Source organism: Acartia tonsa, chromosome 6, assembly GCF_053477335.1.
Source record: "Acartia tonsa isolate MP-2025a chromosome 6, ASM5347733v1, whole genome shotgun sequence".
Taxonomy (NCBI): Eukaryota; Metazoa; Arthropoda; class Copepoda; order Calanoida; family Acartiidae; genus Acartia; species Acartia tonsa.
Window position 1 is genome coordinate 44629814 of NC_137265.1, and position 23809 is coordinate 44653622.

At 38.6% G+C, this 23809-nt stretch overlaps 1 protein-coding gene across 1 annotated transcript; it reads left to right on the top strand.

Moving 5' to 3' along the window:
• The first annotated feature begins 318 nt into the window (after window positions 1-318).
• LOC145322775 (galactosylceramide sulfotransferase-like) lies at window positions 319-22302 on the top strand. Its single transcript, XM_080165030.1, has 7 exons — window positions 319-511; window positions 2014-2147; window positions 3444-3494; window positions 13789-13874; window positions 14690-14823; window positions 14919-15019; window positions 20446-22302. The coding sequence occupies exons 2-7, from the start codon at window positions 2071-2073 to the stop codon at window positions 20564-20566; spliced, it is 570 nt and encodes a 189-aa protein (XP_080021156.1). The 5' UTR covers window positions 319-511; window positions 2014-2070; the 3' UTR covers window positions 20567-22302.
• Window positions 22303-23809: the final 1507 nt, after the last annotated feature.

Below are 23809 nucleotides of genomic sequence, written 5' to 3' on the forward strand. Positions count from 1 at the left end.
TTTACACCCCCCCCCCCATTTAAAATTTACCCCTACCCTGGGGGTGCCTAATATTCAGCTACTATATACTTATTCTTATATTCCTGATATCTGATTAGGATAGGATGCTCATATGAGATTACATATTCCTAATATTCAGCTACTTTATATTTATCCTCTTATTTCTGATATCTGAATAGGATGGGATGCTCATGTGAGGTAACCTATACCTAACATTCAGCTACTATAAATTTATCCATACATTCCTGATATCTGATTAGGATGGGATGCTCATGTGAGGATACCTATACCTAATATTCAGCTACTATATACTTATTCTTATATTCCTGATATCTGATTAGGATGGGATGCTCATGTGAGGATACCTATACCTAATATTCAGCTACTATATACTTATTCTTATATTCCTGATATCTGATTAGGATGGGATGCTCATGTAAAATTAACTTTCCCTGATATACAACCTCTGGAACATTTTTTGCAACTCTATCAGCAAGGGGAAGAAAAGGGGGTATGTATTTTTTATATGATTTATATATCTCTCTGTACATGAGTTTTTTCCAAACTTACTGACTGACCTACTCAGAATCTTTGTAGACATGAATCATTTAAACAAAACTGGCAAATTCAGGGGGGAATACATTTCCCTTTTTGTCAACCCCTTTATCCCTTTTAACAAGGGAACAGCCAAGGGGGGCGGGCTTGTCAAGTTTTAAAAAGTAAAACCTTTATTAAATTCAAAGGGGAGAAAGAGGTGTGAAAAAATTGCATGCTTATAAAACCGTTTGGTTTAAAGGGGTTGATAAAAACTGAAAGGAAATGCCAAAATTGAAAAAAAAAATTCTAAGAGGATAACGCCTAGTATTTATTTCATTTTGATTGGTAATGTTTTCAGTATTTATTTCATTGTGTTTGGTAAATATTTCAGTATTTATTTCATTTTTATTGGTAATGTTTTCAGCGTTTATTTCATTGTGATTGGTAAATTTTTCAGTATTTATTTCATTTTGATTGGTAAATATTTCAGTATTTATTTAATTTTGATTGGTATTGTTTTCAGTATTTATTTCATTGTGATTGGTAAATATTTCAGTATTTTTTTCATTTTGATTGGTAAATATTTCAGTATTTTTTTTCATTTTAATTGGTAAATATTTCAGTATTCATTTCATTTATATTGATACTTATATCAGAATTAATTTTACTTTGATTGGTAAATATTACAGTATTTTTTTCATTTTTATTAGTAAATATTTCAGTTTTTATTTAATTTTAATTGGTAAATATTTCAGTATTTATTTCATTTATATTGATACTTAATTAGTATTCATTTTACTTTGATTGGTAAATATTACAGTATTTTTTTCATTTTGATTGGTAAATATTTCAGTATTTATTTCATTTTAATTGGTAAATATTTTGGTATTTATTTCATTTATATTGATACATATATCAGTATTCATTTTACTTTGATTGGTAAATATTACAGTATTTTTTTCATTCTTATTGGTAAATATTTCAGTTTTTATTTCATTTTAATTGGTAAATATTTCAGTATTTATTTCATTTATATTGATACTTAATTAGTAATCATTTTACTTTGATTGGTAAATACTACAGTATTTTTTTCATTTTGATTGGTAAATATTTCAGTAAATATTTCATTTTAATTGGTAAATATTTCGGTATTTATTTCATTTATATTGATACTTATATCAGTATTCATTTTATTTTGATTGGTAAATATTTTAGTATTTATTTCATTGTGATTGGGAAATATATCAGTATTTATTTCATTTTCATTTGAAATATTTCAGTATTTATTTCATTTTCATTTGAAATATTTCAGTATTTATTTCATTTTCATTTGAAATATTTTCAGTATTTATTTCATTGTGTTTGGTAAATATTTCAGTATTTATTTCATTTTTATTGGTAATGTTTTCAGCATTTATTTCATTGTGATTGGTAATTTTTTCAGTATTTATTTCATTTTGATTTAAAATATTTCAGTATTTAGTCAAATTCAAGAATTCCCTACTTTATAACTTTGGCCTGCAATACGAGGATATGAATAACGCCACTGCTGTTGATGAAAAAATTAAACAAGTTGATAAGGATTTTGATCTGGTTCTCATCACTGAAAGGTAAATCAGTTAAGAAATAGGAACTAGCAAGCAACTCTTCAAAACTAGCATTATTATGTTGGTTATTGGTCAGTAAGTCACCATAAATATCTATAATGAAAAGTAGAACAATGTCTGTCTGACTATCCATTTGTCTGAAGCTTATGATCTTGGTAACCGCTGAACAAAATATTCTCTACACTTCAGGGAATATAGCTAATGCTCCAGTGGTGGGTTTAAGCTATTTTCCTAATCCCCCAAAAAAAGAATTCCTCCCCCAAAAATATCTTTTTTTTTATAATTTCCTTTCTTCTTTTTTAGTTCCTGTTCTTTTTATATTAAAAAAAAATATATCCCTCCTTGTAGGCAAAGCCCCGAAAATCTAGAGCCAAAGAAATTTCTTAAAACATAGAAAAAAAGGAAAAATTTAGATATTAAAAAATTGAAATATCGGGGTTAAATCCCATGTTGTGTCGGGTTATTTTTAATGCAAGCTTCTCTAGACAACTCAACATCCATTTAGCCCATGTGAGGTCAAATCTTAATAAGTTAATGTCTGACCTTTTTTGGAAAAACTTCTTTAGGCATAGTATATCTAATTTTGACAAACAGAACCTGTTTACATTTTGTATAGAGATACGGGTAACGAAATTTGAAACAAATTTATTTAATGATATAATTTTTACATTTATTAATTTACCCAGGAAAACCTGAATCTAAAGTTATGCGACAATTTATAGCTGACTCATAATGAGAACGAAATGAAAAAAAAAATATGCTTTTATAATAGAGCTGTAAAATGTTTCAACCAATGAGATCTCTTGAATGTTCCGTCAGTATTCTCCTATTGGCCATTTCAGACAATATGTCTCTTGAATAACACTATTCATTAGACTATAAAAGTTTTAAAGATTTTTAATCAATATAATAGATTTGAAATCTGCATAAAATTTTAAGGATTTTTTGTAAAATTAGTTTTTTATATAATTCTTTACTTAAAGGCGCAAATACAAATTAAGTTAAATAATTTTGAGATCTGTGATTGGTGGATTGAAAACTATCTGCGCTCTGATTGGAGAAGCTTAAGTGACGTACATCATTCAACCAATTAGAGCGTAGGTAGTTTCCAATCCAGCTATCCTATTGGTCAAAATTTATTAACTTAAATCGTATTTGCGCCTTTAAATAAAGAATTATATAAAAAACGAATTTTATAAAAAATCCTTAAAATTTTATGCAGATTTCAAATCTATTATATTGATTAAAAATCTTTAAAACTTTTATAGTCTACTATTCATGACCCATACTTTTATTTAGATTTCAAGAGTCTTTGATCCTTTTGAAAGATCTGTTATGTTGGGATACCAGGTAAATTTTTACAAGCAACGATACTCTGCAAGTTACAAGTTTTGTCTGTCTTTCCATTTACTCCAAATTATTGCATATTTACTTTCTTTTAAAATCATATTTTTATTTTTAATCATCCCAACTTTTATGATTCACTACAAATATACGCCTCTAGGGGCAATTGAATTTGTGAAAAAATATATGTTAAGCGGTTAGCGAGGTACAGACACAAACAAACATCATGTTACTTTATTATAAGAACTAGCGGCTACGCCCCATAGAGGCCTCTAGGGGCAGTTAGGGGTTAGAGGGGTGTTAATTTTGACAACCCAATTTTTTTATTGAAGATTTAAAAAGAAAAAGTAAAAAAAGGGAGGGGGAGGACTTTTTTTTTTGAAGAGGGGGGGGGATTGGATCACAATCATTTTTGATATCAGTTTTGAAAAAAAAAATTGGGTGGAGGGGGGATATTTCTATCTTGAGAGGGTGGTGGTACCCTCCCCCAAAATAGTTTTAAATCATGCCAAGACCTATGAGAAGCTACCCTATAAAGGAGAACCAATTCGGTTAGCGAGATCTAGGGTTGGGCCGGATACTTTTTTGGCCGGATACCGTTTACCGGATATCCGGCTGATTTCTAAACCCGGATATCCGGTTCCGGCCGGATATCTAGCCAACGTTCGATATCCGGCAATTTACCGGATAACCCGGCCGGATAACCGGGTATCCGGCGTTAAAAATCAGCCGGATATCATGTAACTGGATAGTTTTAATATCCGGTATTCGGACGGATATTGAAAATGGCCGGATATCCGGCCCAACCCTAGCGAGATCCTTCGGTACAGACAGACAGACACAAAGATCCTTTCCAACCGTCTGGGGTTATATCCTAAAGCTATAGTGTGACTAATTAAGGGGAAAGTCGCTGTAGAAGTGAAAATTTAGTTTAACAAGGATGATAACACCCATAAAATCAAAGCCCTAAAATCATAAGAAAGGACAAACAAACAAAAACTACAGTAAAAGGACATACCCTTATTTTTAGGATTATCATAGGGATCATTATGCAAAGTTTGAAATCAGTAGGATAATTCTAACATGTTTAACAATTATATCATAAAAAAATGTTGTAAAAAGAAAAAAAAGCAGCATGTTTTAAATGGACATAGGACTTTCTGGTCACGATTATACAGTTGCTACGCTTTCTAAATTGTACTTAACTGTTATACGAATCTTCATGCAAAGTTTAAAATCTATGGAACCTAACATGCCTATATTAACAAAAGATCTAACCGTTACGGATGGACGGACTGACCCTAATTATAGAAAAGTTTAGCTTTTAATACGTTTAAGCTTCAATAAACATTAATGTCACACGCTCTTGCATTTTTCATTTTGGTATGTGAATACAATACACATAATATTTAACAGTAGCAGAAACGTTTTATTTTATTAGATGTTTTATTATGTAAATTTGTCGAGAATTTGCTTAAATAGAGAATGCCTAACATGGACGTACCTACATACAGTTTGTCGCTTGATAATATAGATATGCTCTGTCTATAGTAGTTTATCTTTATGATGGACGTACTGACTATCTTTTTATGATTATAGAAGTGCAATTCTATTTTCATTGTACTTAACAGTTATAAGAATAATCATGCAAAATTTGATATCAATAGGACGTTTTTAAATTATCTAAATTTAGACGGACCGACACTACTATAAGAAATCTTGGGAATAATCCCTTTCGTGACATCGCACCTTCAGGGGCGATTTGTCGTATTTTTAAAATGGCATTTAATAGGTTGTTTTAGGTTAGATTAGGTTATATTGGGTTAGGTGATTGCCCTTACAGGGTTAGGTAATTGGCCCCGCAAGGTTAGAGCCCCCGCAGGTGCTAGAAATAGGAGAAAACCTACTATGAAAATAAGAAGAATCGCCCCTTAATGTTCGATGTCACGAAAGGGACTATACCCGAAATCTTTGCTTCTAACAAGAGGAATCTTGTTAGCTTTTTTGCTATTTTTGATTTTTTTGTGGTTTTATGAAGTTATATAATAAAAAACGCATCAACGTATAAAAAAGTTTAATGATATTTTAGTTTTCATTCGAACACAGTTTAGAATAGGAGGTTGTGAAACTTAACGTTTAACTAATACAAAGTGCAAAGTACTTGAAATATCATAAATTGACCTTAGATTGTGTCAAGTTATTTGTATAGACACCTTAACATCGATTCTAACTCATTCCTAGCCCAGCCCAGCTGAGGTCAAAGTTTTGAAGTTGACATTTTTAACAATTAGATATGAAAAGTAAAACATTACAATTTATTTTTGTTAGCCTGTTTCAAAATAGCAATTAGTTTTTTTATCTAACTAGCGGCTACGCCCCTACTTTTTCTCTCAGATTTAAAAAGTATTTTTTGAGGGGGGGGGGGGGTAATTTTTTTTGGAGGTTCGATTTATCTTGGGAGGTTGGTGGTACCCTCCCCGAAGGATCTCGCTAACTGCTAAACTGCCATGGTTCTCCTTTATTGGGTAGCTTCTCATAGGTCTAGGAAAGGTTTATAACTATTTTGAGAGAGTGTACCAGCACCCTCCCAAGAGTAATCACCCCTAGATTTCATATATTTTGTGGGCCTACTTTTGTCGAATAAATTTTTAGGTATTTTTATCCACTAGCAGTCTTTAAATTTTATATTGTTGGAGATAATCGAACCCAGGATTATTTTATATTGTTGGAAATAATTAAACCCAGGATTATTTTATACTGTTGGAGTTAATCGAACCCAGGATTATTTTATAGTGAACTGCCTCTGATCCCAATAATAATACATTATTTATGTTGGAGCGGATTTGATATTTTAAAACATTTTCTCGTATTCATTTGAATCCGGTGGATAGGAACCGGTTCTCATGAATACGAAAAAACTATGTCTAGCATCATATTATATCCAGTTTTCTACGAATATAGAAATGTACAATTATAAGATTAAAACTAGTGTTTTTATCCGGTGCCTTCGGCACCACGAGCTAAAAAACTAGTTTTAATCTTATAATTGTACATTCTATATCCGCGGAAAGCCGTTTATAATACGATACAAGAAATAACTATTTTTCCATTTCTAACTTTTTCATAATTAAAGATTTGAATCTTTTATTTTACCAATTCAAAGCTACTCCTTATAAATGTATTCTGGTAAGCCGAGCGTTCTCGGCCCACGGGGTAACGAGTTCGGATTCAACGAGCCCTAGCCTCTAAGTATTCTACCAAACAAACAAGCAGGATTCAATCATACAGAAATTATATATTTAAACTGAATAATATTTACAAGTTATGTTTACTATATATATACAACAGATTATGACAATGGTTAGGTTTGAAGGGGGTGTGGGGCGCTAGGGCTTAGCTCCCGACGGCAGACAGGCTGTGGGGGCAGCGGTGGTAAAAGGGGAGGCAACGCCTCCCAGTTATATAAGCGCGTGAGGGACTCGTGATAGTTGCATGTTTGAGTCCCCTCCCCACATTTAGGCAGGCTAGTTTGACCGCTGGGTGCGGGGTCAACAGCGGTCATGAGATAGATGGTGATATAATAGGACTTAGTGCAGGGGGTTTGTTATCATAAGTCACAGCGAAGCAACTCTGTAAACGGCCTGTCCGTCTGGATGTCGTATTACCACAACCTCCCCTTCAAGGGTTGCGTGGCTCCTGAGCCACCAGGCCTTGAACCTGGGGATACGACAGCCTATGCATGCGCCGGACAGGCAGTTCTTGGGGCACAGCTCGATGGAGGACAGCTCGGGCTACACAGGCTCCCTGGGACACTCGTTGCTCGGTCTGACTGTGGTTGGTGATCAGCATTGTCAGCTCCTGGTTGGCTTCGAGGCGTGGGTTGGCGACGGCCAAGCCTCGCCGCTGGAAGTTTTGCCTCGTCTGCAGGATCAGTTCTGTGGCGGCTGGTAGCTGGACACGGAGGCCTAGGCAGACTCTGGTGGTTCCTAAGGGTGGAATGGTGATGGCAAAGGGTGCATAGAACTCCATGGGGGCGCCTGCTTGATTCAGGTTGCTTGGTCTCCTAGCTCCTACCCGGATGGGGATGGCTGTCATCAGCAGGGGGCACATGGCTTCTTCTTCTTCTTCTGGGGCGGCTTCTTCCATCGCAGTGGCTGGCTCTCCTCCTACAGGCTCGCTGCTGGCTGGCAGGTTCTCCATGTCCGTGTCAGGGTTCCAGATGGCATCTCTGAGTGGCTCTGGAGCGGGCGGAGGCGGCGGTGGTTCGTTGGGCTGCTCCTGCAGGTTCTCCTCTACTGGGTCACGATCTTGGCCGCTAGGCTGTGGGGCGGCTGCGGCTGGCTGGTGCACTGGGAGCTCCCCTGGGTTGCTAGCTGCGGGCGCCGCCGCTCCAACTGGCAGCTCAGTGGCGTCCTTGTCGCCGTCCATGTCAACTTGGATGTCTGCTGGGATCTGGTGGGCAGTCACATCTCCAGTGTATTTGCGCAGTCGGCCTACATGCGCGGTAACTTCTGAAATCCTGGCTACTGGAGAGGCAGGTTTAATGACATAATGGACTTCTGTAGCTTTCCTCACTACCTTCCAGGGGCCAGTCCATCTCTTGGTAATCTTGGCTGCCTTCCCTGGCACCAGGCGGGGGGCCAGGTACCAGACCAAGTCTCCAACCTCATACTTGGCCGTGCCTTCGTAAGCTGCCGCGCTCCTCCTGATGGCTCCCTCCTCCTTCTGCTGGATGGCATCATACACTGCATAGTAACGCTGCAAGAGAGCTTGGACGTTGGCTGGAACTGAAGCATATTCGGTCTCTGGCAGCCGCAGTACCATGTCCACCGGAAGTTTGGCCTCTCTCCCAAAGAAGGCCAGGAACGGGGTCACGCCAGTGGATCTGCAGGCCTTAGTGTTGTAGGCGAAGGCGATGGCAGGCAGGTGTGGCTCCCAGTTGTTATCATCTCTGTCCAGGAACAGGCGCATGCCTGTGTTGAGCGTCCTATGAAACCTCTCCACTCGGTTGGACTGCGGGTTGTAGGGTGGTGGATGTGTCAGGCCAATCTCAAGTCTGGAGGCCAGTTCCTGGAATACCTGGCCGGTAAATTCCATTCCATTGTCGGAATGGATCTTCAGGGGGCATCCGAACGTGGCCAGGTGGCGGTGCAACAGGGCTTCAGCCACCGTGAGGGTGCGCTTGTTGGGGATGGCGTAGAGGCTGACAAACCGGCTGAATCCATCTTGGCAGGTGAGGATGTAGCGGTTCCCAGCTGAGGTCTCTGGCAGTGGCCCCACCAGGTCGATGAATAGGACTTGCTGTGGATACCCCTGGCGGGAGGGCACATGGATCCCCTGCTTCAGCCTCTCCTTGGTAACTTTCTGGACACACTCAGGGCAGGTTTGTACCATCAGGCGGACGTCACGGGCCAGGTTGGGCCACCAGAAGTGCATGGCAACGCGGGCGATAGTTGCGTCCATCCCAAAGTGCCCAGCCAGGGGGGTCCCATGGGCTAGAAAGAACGCGTCCTGCTGGAGGGCCGAAGGCAGCAGGTATCTTGTCCTCTCTCCTGTCAGAGTCTGGTCAGTGGTGGTGAGGCAGCCGTGCTCGTCAAGCCCCAGGGCTGGGAAGCGGCTGGCATACTGCTGCTCGTCTCGTTCCTTGCCACGCAGCTCAGCCTTGGTTGGGGCTTTGCCATCAGCCACCCATTGGCGGACACGGAGCAGGAGGGGGTCCTGTGTCTGGGCCTCCAATACTCTAGCTGGATCCAGTCGGGCGGCAGGAGGCCGGCTAGCTGCGGACTCCCCTAGCTGGCAAAGGTTGTGGATATACTCAGCCTGCTCTGCTAATTCTTCGGCGCTAGCCATTGGCATGTTGGCATCTTCCCGGCGGCTGAGGGCGTCGGCGTTGGTATTCTGGGTGCCAGGCCTGTGGCAGACGGTAAAGTCTAAGGCCGCTAGCTCCTCCTGCCAGCGGGCCACCATCCCTGTGGATGTGTTCAGTGATTTCATCTGTAGCAAGGCAGAGGAATCAGTGTTGATTTGGAAGCTGCGGTAGGACAAGATGCCGTGGAATTTTCGGATCCCATACATAATGGCGGCCATCTCTCCCTTCCAGGACGGGTAGCGCGTCTCAGGGTCGGTTGTCTTGCGCCCCACGGCGGCAATCAGCCTCTCCTTGCCCTCCTGGCATTGACTCAGTATGGCAGAGATGGCGCGGCTGCTGAAGTCTGTGGTGAGCTGGAACACTGCTGGCAAATCAAACCTGGGCGGTGCTCGGATGGGGGCCTTGCGGAACTTGTCCTTGAGTTGCAGCAGCTGGGCTTCCATCTCAGGCGTCCAGGTTAGGGCCTTGGCCGTCTTCTGGCGGTTCATCTCGTAGGTGAGGTCTGCATACTCTGGGATGAACAGGCGGTAGTATCCAAAGAACCCCAGCAACGCCAGCAAGTCCTTGGGGGTGCTAGGGGCTGGCCAGTCCAAGATACGGTCAATATAGTCCTCTTGCATGGCTATCCCCTCACGGCTGAGGGTGTGGCCCAGATAATCCACCTTAGATCGGAACAGCTTGGTCTTGGCTGGCTTGAGGCGGATCCCTCCCCTGCGGTGGGCTTCCAAAACCTCTCGGAGCCTGGCCAGGTGGGCCCAGGTATCCTGGTGGAAGGTCAGGACGTCGTCAAGGTATGACTGGAGGTTGGCTGTGCCTAGTGGGTTTAGGACCCCTGCAATAAACCTGGAATAGACAGACGGTGCCGTAGCCAGGCCAAAGGGCATCCTTTTCCATTGATACAAGCCCCTGGGGGTGGTGAAGGCGGTGCAGGGCCTGCTGTCCTCGGACACACGGATGGTGTAGTATGCGGCCACCGCGTCTAAAGCACTGTAGACACGGTGCCCGCCAGCTCGTTCCACCAACTGCTGGATCCTAGGCAGGGGGTAGCTGTCCAGCTCCAGACACTTGTTGAGGGCTCTGTAGTCGACAGCCCAGCGGGTGCTCCCGTCCTTCTTCTTGATGGGCACCAGGGGGCTGCTCCAGGCGGAGTCTGACGGCTCTATAACTCCCTCCTGTAGCCAGGTGTCCAGTTGTTTCTCCAGTTCAGCCTCTTGCCGCGGGTTCAGATCCCTAAATCTCTGGCGGATCGGCTGGGTCCCTGGCTTGAGGCGCAGCTGCAACTCAACCACATCTGTGCAGCCGGGGGTAGAATTAGAGAAAACGTCCCTGTATTCTGACAACATGGTCCAGACCTCCTTCTTGAGCAAGGGGTCCTTGCGTAGGAACTCATTGTCTTCCATCTCCAGGGCCTCCCACAACTCCTGCATGTCTATAGGCTCAGCAGGTTCTTGGAACGAGTGGAGACGCGGGGGAGGCGTATCAGAGACCTCTAGAATGTCAGGTTTGACCAGCTCCCCTGCCACTGGGAGGCCAGCATCCAGCAAGAGGGGCACCTCCCCCTCATTGACCACCAGTACTCTAAACACAGTGGCAGAGCCAGGCCTGTGGGCATACAGGCCCTCTGGAATAACCAGATCCTCCCCAAACCTCTGTTCTGGGGCAGCTAGTTGGATGGCATCCTTGGTGCGATGGCCTACTAGCTCAACAGGGACCGCCATAACCCCGCGGCTAGGCAGGACCACCCGCTTGGCTGTGCGGAGCTGGGGTGGCTGGCCATCAGTTGGAGTGACAGCGCTTAGCCTATACGTGGCTGGTGCGGGGTCAGCTTTGGCTCCGGGACCCACCGGCCGCGACTTGACGGGCTCGGCTTCTAGAGGGGCTGATGTGTCGGAGCCAGGCGTGGCTCCGAGGGCGTCCGGCCACGATTTGACGGGCTCGGCGCTGGGAGAGGCCAAAGTGCTGGGTCCAGCTTTGGCTCCGTGGACGTCCGGCCGCGACTTGACGGGCACAGCGCCGGGAGAGGCTGGGGCCTGAGAGTTGAGTGTGGCTCCGGGTACATCAGACCGCGACTTGACGGGTCTGGACTCGGGCTTGGCTGGTGGACTGGCTGGAGGTCCCAGGTAGAGGGGGCCAGGTGGACACGGCTGGCCGTTGATAAAGGTGTCGGCGGAGAAGATGGGTTCTGGAGGGCTGGCAATCTCAGGAAACGTTGTTGGCAGGCTCTCCCTTGGCACCTTGGGCACTGGGGGCAACCCCATGGCTAGCAGGTTAGCTCCCTTGTGTGCGTTGAGCTCAGCGTCCACCCAGTGTGTGCCTTTTTCAACCACACGCGGCTGCTCAGGCAGGGGGCCTGGCAGGGGCCCCTCATAGCTTAGCTCTCTCTCGGCTGTCTCCCGGTCAATGGGGACGCCACGGAGTGGGATAAACTCCCCACGCACCCACAGGCAAGGTGGTTGCATGTCGAAACAGAGCCTAGTTCCGAACTCCTTGAGAAAATACCCTCCTAGGTTCAGAGGGTGTGAGAGGTTCCGGACCACAGTCACGTGGTATAGATGGAGTATAAGCGTGTGTGAGACTGCCATATATAACTCTTTTAACTTTCCAATTACCTGGAGGGGCTGACCTTCCTCATTAGCAGTCAGGATCTGGGTGTTGTCCGGAATCAACATGCGTTGCACGCCCATTGCGTGCATGAGGTGCTCAGAAATTACAGCAGACCCTGGTACACGGTTGCCAGAATCAATCATGGCATCAACCTGTACATGCTGGGCAGGGTCAGGGGTAGGAAACCTCACCCTGATATGGCAGGGGAAGTGGAGGTCCTGCCCTTGAGACAAGGGGGCCTCTCGTTCAGCTGGGGTTGGCAGAAACTTTGGTGGTGGCCGCACCGCAGCTATGGTGGTATCGCTTACCATGGTGGCTTAGACTGTAGCTTCGAATCACTAGAGCTTATTAATTATCACTTGGTCAACAATTTTATATTTATTTTTATCACTTGGTTGACATTTGTACACAATTATGTGTTGTTATCACTAGGAGCTCTAGGTGTGATTCTGGAAGCACTGGCAGCAGGGAATGTCCGTCCTGCAAGGTTTAGAGGGGTGACGGCGGTAGGGAATGACCCGTCCTACAGCGCCGCTGGTTCGAATCCCGAAAATGGCGGCAGGGAATGGCCCGTCCTGCAGCGCCTCGGGTTCGAATCCTGGGAGGCAGCGGCAGGGAATGTCCCGTCCTGCCGTGCCTGTGGCTCAAAATCTGCTATCCGTCGCAGTGGTAGGGCTTACTTGTGTGCTGAAGCTTCGCAGCCACACATTGCCTTCTTAGGGAGACCAGCACACAGCTGTCTGTCTCGTAGGTTTGGCCTGGGTGTCCTGGGGCTTGTCCCAGCTACACTTGCCAATTTAGACTCAGTTCTGTAGCCGTCTGAGCTAAATTATCCGATTGCCGTGGCTGCGCACCTAGCGCTACTCCTACACGACACGGAAAAAGCGTCTTAACTGGCGCTTTTAGCAGGCTAAATCTGCTTGCCGTAGGCCAGAGGCCCACATATTGCGTTCAAAATGATGGAAATTCGACCTAAAAAGGCCGTCTCACGGGTCAGTTGGCGGCTGATTGTCCCCTTACTTGCCAAAGGGTCCAATCAGAGGTAGAATAGGCTAGTTTCTGTAAGGCTCGATTGAAACACGCTGACACCAAGTTCTGGTAAGCCGAGCGTTCTCGGCCCACGGGGTAACGAGTTCGGATTCAACGAGCCCTAGCCTCTAAGTATTCTACCAAACAAACAAGCAGGATTCAATCATACAGAAATTATATATTTAAACTGAATAATATTTACAAGTTATGTTTACTATATATATACAACAGATTATGACAATGGTTAGGTTTGAAGGGGGTGTGGGGCGCTAGGGCTTAGCTCCCGACGGCAGACAGGCTGTGGGGGCAGCGGTGGTAAAAGGGGAGGCAACGCCTCCCAGTTATATAAGCGCGTGAGGGACTCGTGATAGTTGCATGTTTGAGTCCCCTCCCCACATTTAGGCAGGCTAGTTTGACCGCTGGGTGCGGGGTCAACAGCGGTCATGAGATAGATGGTGATATAATAGGACTTAGTGCAGGGGGTTTGTTATCATAAGTCACAGCGAAGCAACTCTGTAAACGGCCTGTCCGTCTGGATGTCGTATTACCACAGTATAAGTATATTATTTCTTTCGTCTAGATTTCATGTTCTCTAAGAAAGTGAAACACGCATTGGGCTAAAGTAACGATTCGCCTATTCCACCCCCGTTACCCCATCCTCTCCTACTGGTTAAACGAACTGACCTATTTATGAGTTCTATGTTAGCAAGCTGAATTGACGAAAATTTTGGCACTGTCACAATATCTTCGTATATTCTTATCCATATCAATTTTTAAAAGATTTTCATTTTCTTTCAGAGATATAGAAAATATTCGTTTGAACGAGAACAAGTTTGACCAGGGTAAACCAACAGTATTATCAAACCAGGCTATAAAAATTCTAGGCAATTTATGTACAATTACTAAAAACCAACAGTTTAATCTCCTGTTATGTTATGATCCTGATATTGTAGTGGCTAGTCAGGATTTAAGCTAGCTGCGCTACTTTGCTAATGTATTATCCTTGTTGTTAAATAAGTTGTATAAATTTATGAATTAATTTTGTAGGATAGGATTCCTTGCTCAAATGCAAACAGTAAGGAATCCACATGTTTTAGCCTGCTTAATCCACCCTATCAAGAGATAGGATGGGCTAAGGTTGAATGTAGCCCTGAGGTTGGGAGCGGAGCTACTCATGTACCTGTAGTTTAGCTGTTAACCATATATTGTTATAATTCAATCCACGCAGTTTCATTGTATAATGTAGCAGCTCTATGACCTGCTACTTTGAAGCAAAGGTTTTCTTAAAATTAAAGAAAACAATGCGATTTTTTTTTATTTCTCTTGGGAGGATGGTGGTACCCTCCCCTAAAATAGTTATAAATCTTCCCGGAACCTATGAGAAGCTAACCCGATTAGTTAAGCGGTTAGTGAGATCCTTTGATACAAACATACAAACACACAAACAAACAGACAGACATCCTGTTACTTTAGTATAAGGATGGTGGTTGACTTTAAAAAAATTTAGTTACCGCCCTATTTAAAAGATTAGAATGGGGATTGGAATGCCAAAATAGTGAAATTTTACATTTTAGACTAAAACAGCGCATTTGACTGGTTCGTGTGTATTTAAATTTGAAAGCGAATGATATTGATTTTTCATATAAACATTCCAGGGATTTTAAGTAACTAATATTGATTGTACATAAATAAATTTCAGAGAAATATTTGGCAGCTGATATCAAACTGTATAATCATTTCAAACAAAAATTTGATAAAAAATTGGAATTATTTGGAAAGGAGAGAATGCAAGATGAAATAGCAAGATTGGAGGCTCAAAATCAACAAATGAAGGTATAATCATTCTTATTACAATTTGAAACCTATTTATTTACTATGTAACACTATTCTAATAATGAAACAAGTTAATAAGTGCATATATATTTGAGGCAATATGCAAGATTAGAAGCGTGTTATACCATTTCGCGATTGAGAAGAGGATAATTCCTGAAACTGTTAATGTGGCAGATTCTGATGAACCATACTGCAAGTAAGTCTAGTTGTATTAGCCATAGTTTTCTTACACTTCAAAAGTATAAATAGACACTTTTGTATAGGCACCAGAGCCAGCTCAAGCTTTACGTTCAAATATAACATGATGAGCTATCTCATGGGAGCTTCTCGTTATTACCCATTGAGGAAGGGAGGGGACAATGGATCTAAAATTCATGTTTTTGACAGTCTTTGACTTTGGGTACCCGAACGCATGCAACTTTTATTATTTTGACAAATTTCAAAAGCTTTGGGTACCCGCGCAAAGAATGCCACTAAAACAATTATTCCCAAAGCAGACAACTCTTACTGAACTAACCAATACAAATACTGGTAGACTATTTGAAAAAAATGCAAAACAAGTTTATTTTGGTTTTTAAACAAAATATTTTTCTTCTAAGAATAAACTCGAAACTCTACTGTGATACTTCTGTAACTATCCATTCTAATCAACCCCTTTGTCAAACATGAAAACAAACTTCAATTATGGTATTATTTTGTAAGAAACTGCCAGTACTAAGGTCATACCTTTTATGATAAATTACAGACTATTAACAGGAAAATAAGACAGAATTACCTAATGTTAAATACTTTTCTTTTGGTGTTTAATAATTTCTTATTTTACAAATCTAATAAAGATTGCTTTATCTAAATTTTTGGAATTTTCCAATTATCTGGTTTTGAAGATATTGAGTTAGAACTCTAAAATTGAATTAATTGCCCATTGTCCCCTCCCTTACTCCCTGTTATTACCTCAGTATTAACTCAGTGCTATGGTGCCCCCAAGTTTCAAATCAAGCATTACAGCCCATGAACAGGTGTTGTGGAACTTATAAAGTGGCTAACAACTAAAAAATATAACACCAGACATCTTCTTATTTTACAACGTTTATTTACAGTTAGGGAATTAAAAGAGACACTCGATTGTATGTAACAGCAGATACATTATTGCACGTTCATAAAACTAAATATAAACATATTATAGCATTAGCATTATGAAAAAGAGATTAAATTAAAGAATGAATTATAAAATAAAAACCTTACTTGTTGGTGCCTTTAATTAAGTTTCACAAGTATTAACTTTAACCTACTGTGATGGTTGTGCCAGGTTGTGTCCCTGAAACACGCCTTAGGCCCTATATAGTCGAGAGTTCTGCTGGGTAGTTATCCCCAAGCATACTGACTATAGAAAACAACTGGCTATATCATTGAAACATACGAGCTTATATACCCGCTAATGTTTACATTAGGAACTGGTTTTTGAATGTACTTAATAAAAATGTACGTAATTATTTCAAAAACACAAAATGGTATCACTACGTTTTAAGCAATATCATAATGAAATAACGTTAAAACATAAATATAAGAATTTAAATAAATATAAAAATATTAATTAAAAATATGTTTTGTGTGCATACAAAACAACGGATAAATTATACAACACTGCGGGCCCCAAGGTAGTGGACTCATTTTGTGTTGTAATGCAATCAACCTGTAGAATATGTAGGGCTGGAAGGCAGGGTAGTGTCCCCTGACAATCTTGCAACCAGGGTAGTTTCCCCTGGCAATCTGGTGAACAGGGTAGTTTCCCCTGAGAATGTTGAAATTTAGGGTAGTATCCCCTAAGAACACTGAAACTTAGGGTGGTATCCCCTGACAAGAAAAATAAAGCAACTTTTGGCCTAAGATTATAATAAAAGGGAGTTTTATCCCTATAAGGAACTATATCTAGGTAATCACTGTAAAAATATGTTTCTAAGTTATTATGATTAATAAAATCATAACTAGAAAACTGAATGTTTCTAGGAATCAATTGTGGAGTATTCTGAATCACTTTTGGCATATCAAAGAACTTTGGTGCACTATTATTTGTGCTTGAGGAAACAACTTGTGCAAAGCAACAAAAAATCAAAAAAGGATACATATAATTCCTAAAATAGTAATTAGAATTGTATTTCCTAGGGACATTAGAATCAATTACATTTGTTGACTGTTGGTTCACAGATTTAAATTTCTTCTTAGGTTTGGACTTTTTAACTTTAGATTTTATCACATCTTTAACATTCATGTTGTGAAAGTCTATGTGATTAACATGAAAATCAATCTTAGAATTATTAACCTGATGGAGCTGAACATAGGTACCAGGTTTAAAACCAGTAAGATAATCTAACTTAAATAAAATGCCCTTTACATCCTTTTTGTGGTCAGAACAAACCAAAACATTCTTAGGTTTGGTTGGACAAGATTCTTTGCAAATAGAGCAAATAAGATTCGAAGGTACATCAGACATATTATTACAAACATTTTCTGTCCCATTACATCTATCACTAAGACAGGTAATACAAAGAGAATATTTCATAACATTATCAAATCTTTCTTGTGGCATTGCCTGACAGAAAACTTTACATTTACCAATTGAATGGGAATAAGGATCAGCCAAAACTTCATGCATAAAACATTTAATCCTAATGTTACAATTAGTGTTTTTATCAACAAAGTTCTTTTGCCTTTGACTCGAAGCATAAGCTGTTTCAGACTGAACATAGTTAATTTCACTATGACCTTTTTTCCCATCTATCAAAGATGGACACTTAGCAATAGCATATTCTAGATCACTAAGTTCAACAAAGATGTAATGTTTAATAATTTCAAACTCATCTTTATCGCAAAGCTGTCCAAGATTGTCACGCTCGGCCTTAGATAATTCTTTAAGAACCCTTCTTTTATGATAATCAGGTAAAATCATTGTCAAATGCTGAAGAAAACTTTGGTTATAAATTTCATTGCCTAGATCATTTACTTTATCACTATGTGCTTTAACTAGAGTTTCAAGGCCAATTAAACATTGATAATATGATCTCAAATAGAGAGTTTGTACTTCAACATCTTTTAAACTATACTTAAGTTCAGCAAGTTTGGCTTTCTTAGAATTAACTATAAGACGTACATTGCCATATTTCGCCAAAAGATAAGATATTATGCCATTGTAATCATTATTGGCATAATAATGAGACACTTCACTTGCAATATTTGAAGATAAACAGTTTTTAAATAATGCAGCTAATTTAGTGGATTGTTTTGCTGTACAATACACTCTTTCAAACTCACTAAGAAAATCAAAAATATTTGAATCTGATTTCCAACCATCAAAAGGTTTGATTTTGATGGGTTCAGTAAACGCTTGGCTATCATCTACCAAATCAATTTTCATAAATTTAATTATGATCATAGACTCAAGAATCCAATTATCAGCTTTTACTATAGCATGAGATAACTTACAAATTATATTTCCATAACGTGACTCATCACTTGAAAGATCATTACAAAGTTTATTCATTATTTCAACCTTTTTCTCTAAATAAGGTATATCAGTCACAAGAAGAGACTTTAGCCTAGATTCTGAACATGAATTGTCAATAACTTCTCTTGTTATAAGAGCAATATGATTTATATAAGATTCAGCTAATGCTACATTTGCATTAGTTACTGCATTAGTGTCATCACAAACAAAGTTCTTAGAATTTGCTTCAAAAGACAATGAAGATCTGATTTCCTTCATTTTTTCAACTAAAGTTTGGACCTTATCTAAATATTCAGCTGATAATTCTTGAAGATTTTCATCCCCATTTAAAAAAGCAAAATCTAGAATATCACTTAAATAGTTTACTTGATGTTGCATAAATTTAAATCTTTTTTCATAATCAGATTCAGTAAGCTGCATAATAAAGTTTTTATCACATTTATCAAGATACTTATCAATAAGCTGGATTTTTGCATTTAACTTAAGTTCAGCTGTTTTTAAATCATAGTAATCATGAAAATCACTTGGATTTGACAAAATACTTTGGTTGTCGCCATGTATTAAGGGAGAAACAAAATGCTTGTTAGCACTTGAATTAGGCATTTTAAAATTATGTTAATGCCTTTAATCAATAAAAAAAACTATTTAGGGATGCTTTATATTTCCCCCAATATATTTATCTAAAAGGGTTGATTATAATTCCCCTCTAAAATTTGAATTTCATAAAAACCACTTTCAGGTTATCAACTGTGAAAATATTTTACATTTCCCTAACTGTTTAATAAAACTAAACGTTGCTCTGGCAGTTGCTATTCAACAATTTTATGAATGTTGTGGAACTTATAAAGTGGCTAACAACTAAAAAATATAACACCAGACATCTTCTTATTTTACAACGTTTATTTACAGTTAGGGAATTAAAAGAGACACTCGATTGTATGTAACAGCAGATACATTATTGCACGTTCATAAAACTAAATATAAACATATTATAGCATTAGCATTATGAAAAAGAGATTAAATTAAAGAATGAATTATAAAATAAAAACCTTACTTGTTGGTGCCTTTAATTAAGTTTCACAAGTATTAACTTTAACCTACTGTGATGGTTGTGCCAGGTTGTGTCCCTGAAACACGCCTTAGGCCCTATATAGTCGAGAGTTCTGCTGGGTAGTTATCCCCAAGCATACTGACTATAGAAAACAACTGGCTATATCATTGAAACATACGAGCTTATATACCCGCTAATGTTTACATTAGGAACTGGTTTTTGAATGTACTTAATAAAAATGTACGTAATTATTTCAAAAACACAAAATGGTATCACTACGTTTTAAGCAATATCATAATGAAATAACGTTAAAACATAAATATAAGAATTTAAATAAATATAAAAATATTAATTAAAAATATGTTTTGTGTGCATACAAAACAACGGATAAATTATACAACAACAGGGGCTGCTCATTCAGCCAATTAATTCCATTTAAAATAGCCGAAAATTAGATATTTTGTTGGAGTAAAGTTGGAGTAAAACTTGTTTATTTGGTGTAACTGAAAGGGAAGAAAAAAGGGAAGAGGGTTGAGGGGAAATTTTCAGTTAGATTTGTTTGTCTGAATCACGTTCACTTTTCCCTGCACATAAAAAAAGAAAGATAATTTTGTCCATGAGAAGATCAGCATAAAAAGCCGATGTTATTAAAACAATGTTTACATTATCCATAGTTAGCGAAGTATATAGAATTAAGCAAATTTGGTTAAAAATTCTAATTTGTTTAACATGTGACAAAATGCTGAACTGCTTTTTTTTGATATTCCATTTTTGTGCAAAATTATTACGAATTAGATAAATAATTGAATTTCTCGTATTCATTCGAATCCGGTGGATAGGAACCGGTTCTCATCCATACGAAAAAACTATGTCTAGCATCGTATTATATCCAGTTTTCTACGAATATATAAATGTACAATCATAAGATTAAAACTAGTTTTGTTAGCCGTTGCCTTCGGCACCACGGGGCTAAAAAAACTAGTTTTAATCTCATAATTGTACTTTCTATATCCGCGGAAAGCCGTTTATAATACGATGCGAGAAATAACTAATCTATGTTTTATTAATCTAGGCTGTTAGTAGATGAGGCAATTTATGAAGAATCAGTTGATATTCAAACTGTAAGAGCAAATAATGCCATGAAGATGAGTAAGCACAATAAAATCAATCAAATCAAAGACAATGACATGTAAAATAAATGTCAGCTGAATTTGAGTTGCCGATTGTGTACACAGTTTCCTCGGTGTTTCGGTGTTGGAAAGTATGTACACAATCGGCAACTCAAATTCAGAATAACCAAAATAAATATTGTAATGGCCAATGGATGTAAATGCACTACCTCATACTATCATATCTACATTATTTAATGATTTTATCCCTTTAGATGAAATAATCTAACTGAATTGTGTGTCAAATAGTGACACAAAAATGTGAGGTTTCTGAGTATTTTATTATGTCATACATGTGGGAAAGTGTAGGTACACTATAAACAGAAATGGATGATTGGTCAAAAAATTACTTTTCTCGTACGCACTCATACGCAATATTTGAAATTTCAGACAGAAATTTTCACGGTAAAATATTATTTAATACACTTATTTCCTTTATAAAATGAAAACATTCCCAGATTTTCAATTCGCTAGGATATAAAGTTGCATTTTTCTCAAACCGCGAAAACTTAGACCTAAAATTTGCGTCACCCTTCCAATATTGCGTATGACCGTGTACGACTTCGAGAAACGGCATTTTCTTACCCATCATCTAAACTGACACTTATAACAATAATTGCTTATGCATAATAAATTTCTGAATGCCATATTCAACAAACAAATTATTTAAAAACCTGATATTTTCTATGAAAAATTTGTATTTTTGGCCAATTTTCTGGCAGTAAAACTAGTTAAATTAGATATTAAACTCTCTGTGATTATATTGTAGTAATAATCATATATTTAGTTTAGCAAAGCTACTCTTTAGTTTGCTGATTTTCAATGCTTATCATATTTTCATTAGTTATCATATTATACAGTGTGTTTTTTTTATGAGAACTTTTTTGAAAGCAATTTTACCCCACTTATAGTTATCAGAATTTAATGATTAATGGCTTATTTTCTTCGTTTTTTTAAAACCATTTATAGAACATCAAAAAAATATTTCGGTTTTTATTAAAAAAGTACAGTAAAATAAAAAATTCAAAACTTAGGTGTCAACTTCTAAAAGAGGTTTTAGCGCATTTTTCTTAAGCTCAAATCTTCTACCCTTTGCAAGAAAAAAATTAGATTTTCAGTAGTCCAGTTTGGGGGGCCAGTACTCCCTCCCTGGTTGATATCTGGCCTTCAAACTATAAAATGTTCTAGTACATGTCTCTAAAAGTATCTGTATCAATTTTTAATCTGTATCTCAACTTTAAAGCGTTTTGCAGCCATTCTTGCAAAGAGTAGAAGATTTGAGCATGAGAAAAATGCGCTAAAACCATTTTTAAATGTCGACACCTAGGTTTTGAAGTTTTGATTTTACTGTACTTTTTTAATAAAAAATAAAATATTTTTTTGATGTTCTATAAATGGTTATAAAAAACGAAGAAAATAAGCCATGAATCATTAAATTCTTATAACTATAAGGGTGGTAAAATTGCTTTCAAAAAAGTTCTCATAAAAAAAAACACACTGTATGTTATAAAAATTGTTTTTATAAAAGTTAATATGGTTTCCAGTATAACATCGAAACCGATTAAAATCCGCTGGATTATAACCCGTTCTAAGCCACACTGAAAAATCATGAATTGTATCCTATTATAGACAATTTTCTATGATAATAAAATAAAAGTCATAGTATTAATACCAGTTTTATTTGCCCTAAATTTTTCATTTTACTAACTGTGGAAAGGTGTCTCTAAAACAATATATTTGACTAAAAATATAATTTCAGACCTATACAATATAATGGCAGAAAAATCTAGAATTCAACAGTTTTTGGACACTAAATTTCGGGACAACAAAATTCTCGGAGATTTTACACCAACAAAAAGGAGAAAAATGTTCAGATTTCTGGGGATTTGCGGATTTATTTCAACTTTAGCTTATGTATCAGCAAGCAACATAAGGAAATAAGAATACTTATCCTTAATTAGATGAAAATAGCAGAATGTCTGATATGCTTCTCCTTTATAATGTAGCTTCTCATAGTTAAGGAATAGTTATTTCTCGCATCGTATTATAAACGGCTTTCCGCGGATATAGAAAGTACAATTATGAGATTAAAACTAGTTTTTTTTAGCCCCGAGGTGCCGAAACTTTTTTTTTTTGGGGGGGGGGGGGTCTATTAGAAGATACCCTGTAAAGGAGAACCTGATCGGTTCAGCGGTTAGCGAGATCCTTCGCTAAAAACAAACAGGCACACAAACAGACAGACATCGTTCTACTTTGTATTATAGATAGGTATTCTAAATTCTTAGGAAAAATGATATAGAGTTCATTCTACTCCCAAATCAAATATCATTAACAAACAATGAGTATAAATTCTTCCAAGAATCTGAATTACGCGAGAAAATGCCGCAGTATAATTGTACTGAAATAAAGCAGTTATTAGAAGAAGGCAGGGATATAAGGATGGAACAATTAGAAATGAATAATTTGCGTTTGTGTTAGTTATTTCGTTTAAAAGAACCCAGTAAAAGTGTCTGACTCTGATTATGACGTAAAAAAATTAGCCAATGAGAGGCCAGTATACACTGTAATTGACCAAAGGTAAAATTTATAGTGACCTCTCTTTGGTTAATTTTTTTTGGGGTCAAAATCAGAGTCAGACACTTTTACTAGGTTCGTTTAAAAAAAACCCCGAAGTAGCGGGTTTCGTCGTATTTTCACAGTAGATTTTGATAGGATATTGTAGGTTAGGTGAGGTAAATGTTAATGATTGCCCTACAAGGTTAAGAAATTAGCCCCGCAAGGTTAGAGCCCCCCGCAGGGGCTAGAAATAGGAGAAAAGCTACTTCGTTTTCTTTCCATGCATGATCTGCTTTTGAGAGCAACTGTTTTGTAAAATTCTGCGCTCATATCAAAAATTTTAAAATTATTCCAAAAATAAAAAAAGTGGGGTTTGGTAGAAGATGATTAAAGTCCCTCCACAGATTATGACGTCATACGATAGAATAGCCAATGTGAGGCCAGTTTACACTGTAATTGACTAATGATAAAATGTATGCTGGCCTCTAATTGGTTACTCTATTGTATGACGTCATAATCTGTGGAGAGACTTTAATCATCTTCGGTTTAGTACCCAAAGTCTAAGACAACCAAAAGAATTAATTTCAGATTTATTTATCCATCCCTTTAACCCTGACTGAAGGAAAATTTGCCAGGTTGGAGGAGTTATATCCTGATGTTGATATCAAGTTATCTGTAACTACAGTAGCCGGGGATAATATTATTCTGCAT

Excerpts from the sequence above, each read along its gene's own strand:
- LOC145322775 (XM_080165030.1), top strand. The coding sequence starts at position 2,071 with ATGAATAACGCCACTGCTGTTGATGAAAAAATTAAACAAGTTGATAAG. Across the intron at positions 3,495-13,788 it reads CTGTTATGTTGGGATACCAG|AGATATAGAAAATATTCGTT; the intron begins GTAAATTTTTAC and ends ATTTTCTTTCAG. Across the intron at positions 14,824-14,918 it reads CTCAAAATCAACAAATGAAG|GCAATATGCAAGATTAGAAG; the intron begins GTATAATCATTC and ends TATATATTTGAG.